This window comes from Myotis lucifugus, unplaced genomic scaffold (assembly GCF_000147115.1).
Source record: "Myotis lucifugus unplaced genomic scaffold, Myoluc2.0 scaffold_3, whole genome shotgun sequence".
Classification (NCBI taxonomy): Eukaryota; Metazoa; Chordata; class Mammalia; order Chiroptera; family Vespertilionidae; genus Myotis; species Myotis lucifugus.
In genome coordinates this window covers 28,595,758-28,598,187 of record NW_005871051.1, presented here as the reverse complement: position 1 = coordinate 28,598,187, position 2,430 = coordinate 28,595,758, and the positions used below count along the sequence as shown (strand labels likewise).

The window sequence follows — 2,430 nt, the reverse complement described above, 5'->3', positions numbered from 1 at the left end:
TCGCTGTGCTGCTGACCACGGCAGCTGAGGACCTCCGAGGCCATGCCTCTGAGCACCAGCTCCGACAGCCTCTGCCTGTAGCCCTCCGCATTCCGAAATGCACAGCCTGTGGAGGGGAGCACAGGCCACCGGGCAGGGAGGGCATCTCAGCTCCCCCCCGTGCAGAGCAGCTCTCGAGCTGGGCACGCATGGGCAGATCTAACACTCTGGGCCTCCCCCTCCTCTCCACTGAAGTACTTGCTTTCCATCACCTTTTTATAAAAAGGACTCAAACGAGGGCTGCTCATGAGTGATCGGGACCTGGATTCCCCCATCCTAGACCTGCTCAGAAGCCCTGTGTGGCCTTGGCCAAGCTCCACCGACCTCTGACCTCACATTTCCTGCCCTGGGGCATGAAGGTTTGGAAGGAAAGATTCCCTTTGCCCTGCATCCCAAAGTGCGGGACACAGGTCAACACAATGCAAGTCCTGCCACCTGCCACATGGGAGCCTGGGTGCCCACCTGGCCAGCAGGCCTGCTCCTTGCAGGAAAGTGGAGCCACTCTCCAGGAGGGCCCACACGCCCTGCTCTTCCAGCATGTGGACCAGCTGCTCACTGTCGAGTCTCTTGAACAAAAGCTGCATGGATTTGATTGTGATCCTGGAAGAAGGTGGGACCATGTCATGACGTGGCAGCCCTGCCAGGAATGCCCAGAGCACCTCAGCGGGGCAAGCACTGCACCCAGGTCTGTGAAGCAGGGTCCCAACCCCTGCTGGGCCCAGCTCAAGGGGCTAAGACTGGGTCTGCAGACTCTGAAAGCCACACTGTGCTGGACCCATGTGAGGGAGTGTTGTGAGTAAGATCAGGTTCCAGAAACCTCTCCCCACAGGAGGGGATGCTGAGGGCCTCTCGGTGGAGGTGACTTCTAAGAGGCAGCCCAAGGTCACGTGTAACCCAAGCCCACTGCCTTGCACCCCAAGCTGCCTGCCCTCGAGAGCACCTCTGCAGGTTGATCTCCTCGGGCAGGGTCCCCGTGTGGATGAGTCTCCACGTCTTCAGGGCGGGCGACACTGCCTCCGGCCCCTGGCTGCTGCCCAGCTGCATCAGGAGGGTGTAGATGAGGTCCGGGAGGAGGTCCGGGAGTTTGTCGTCCTTGTCCATCTTCTCGATGAGAAGGTGGATGGTGCAGAGGGTCTGCAGAGAGAAGGACAGGAGGCATCGGGGCTCCGACTCAGAACCCCCGAGGAGCCCCGGGGCCTGCCCCTGCGACTCACCATCAGAGGGTCTACCGCAGCCAGGCGCCAGATGTCAGCCTTGGAGGTGGCGTTGGCCCTGGGGGTGAACCGGGACTGCAGCCGGCCCATCAGCCCGTGGAGCATCAACCGGGCAAAGGGTACATTCTCCGCCACAGCCAGCCACACCTCCACCAGGTGGCTAGCCAACGACAGGGGACAAGGACTGTGGGTTACCTGCCATGTGCCCTGGCAGATAAGAACCTCTTTGGACCCCAGCAGCCCCCTGAGTAGTGGATGGACTTGAGGCTGCACCTCAGGGAGCTGGCGTGAGCCCAGGTCCCCGACTCCACGCTCAGCCACCTTTCTGTGCCCCGCTCATGGTACCCCTGAGAAGCCACGCTCCATGGCTAGGTGATCACCAGGCCTACTGTTTGCTGACCTATGGATGACATCCAGTAATAGCCTCCAAGTGACCGATTTGAGTCAGGCTGGTCCTAGGCCGCTAACCAGTGTCCTCGTCCCTACTCCTCCCAGCACATCTTTGAGGAAGAGGCTTCATCTCCATATTCCACAGGAGAGGGAGTGAGGCCAGGCTACAATGAAGCAGCTTTCCTGATCCCCAAGTCCAAGCCTGTGGCCCTGCTGAGAAGGGAAGGGACCCCTGACTTGAAGGACCTGGTTACACAGGTACAGGGAGGTAAGGTCCTAGTGGGTTCTGAAGGGCCAAAGAGACAAGTCCAACAAGATCAAATTGGACAAGGAGATGCAAAAACTGCCTGCTGGAATTCACAAAGCTGTGTCCATGGTTCCCCAAAGGCTGTACCTCCTACGGGAGATACAGGGAGAGGGTCAGACAAGGCACCACTCAAGGTCCTGGTCCTCTGGTAAGTACGGCACGGTCTGGGCTGCACAGAAGCCCCTGGCCCCCCACCCAGGGCACCCACCACCTACCTCTGCATGGGCAGGGGCTGCCTCAGGAGCGACGTGAGGACCGTCTCCTGGTGGTAGTGGGCCAACAGGAGAATGCCCTCGATGAGGTGGCGCCGCACCTCCTGGTGATCCACCACGGGCAGGTGGACCAAGATGGCACCCAGGATCTCAGCCACCTGGGGAGGGGCCGGGCATCACCAAGGCAGCCTGGCCCTCAGGGGTCTCTCGCCCTCGCACCCCTCCTCGTAAGACTCTCACCCAACTGGACGGGTGGGTAAGTTAAACC

At 60.6% G+C, this 2,430-nt stretch overlaps 1 protein-coding gene across 1 annotated transcript in view; it reads right to left on the bottom strand.

Annotated features, from left to right (window-relative positions):
* MROH2A (maestro heat like repeat family member 2A) overlaps window positions 1–2,430 on the bottom strand; it is a 41,959-nt gene that overhangs the window by 6,952 nt on the left and 32,577 nt on the right. Inside the window, 6 exon segments of the mRNA XM_023759198.1 lie at window positions 17–95; window positions 97–106; window positions 502–639; window positions 980–1,173; window positions 1,254–1,413; window positions 2,166–2,320. Of these exon segments, the coding sequence (XP_023614966.1) occupies window positions 17–95; window positions 97–106; window positions 502–639; window positions 980–1,173; window positions 1,254–1,413; window positions 2,166–2,320 (736 nt within the window).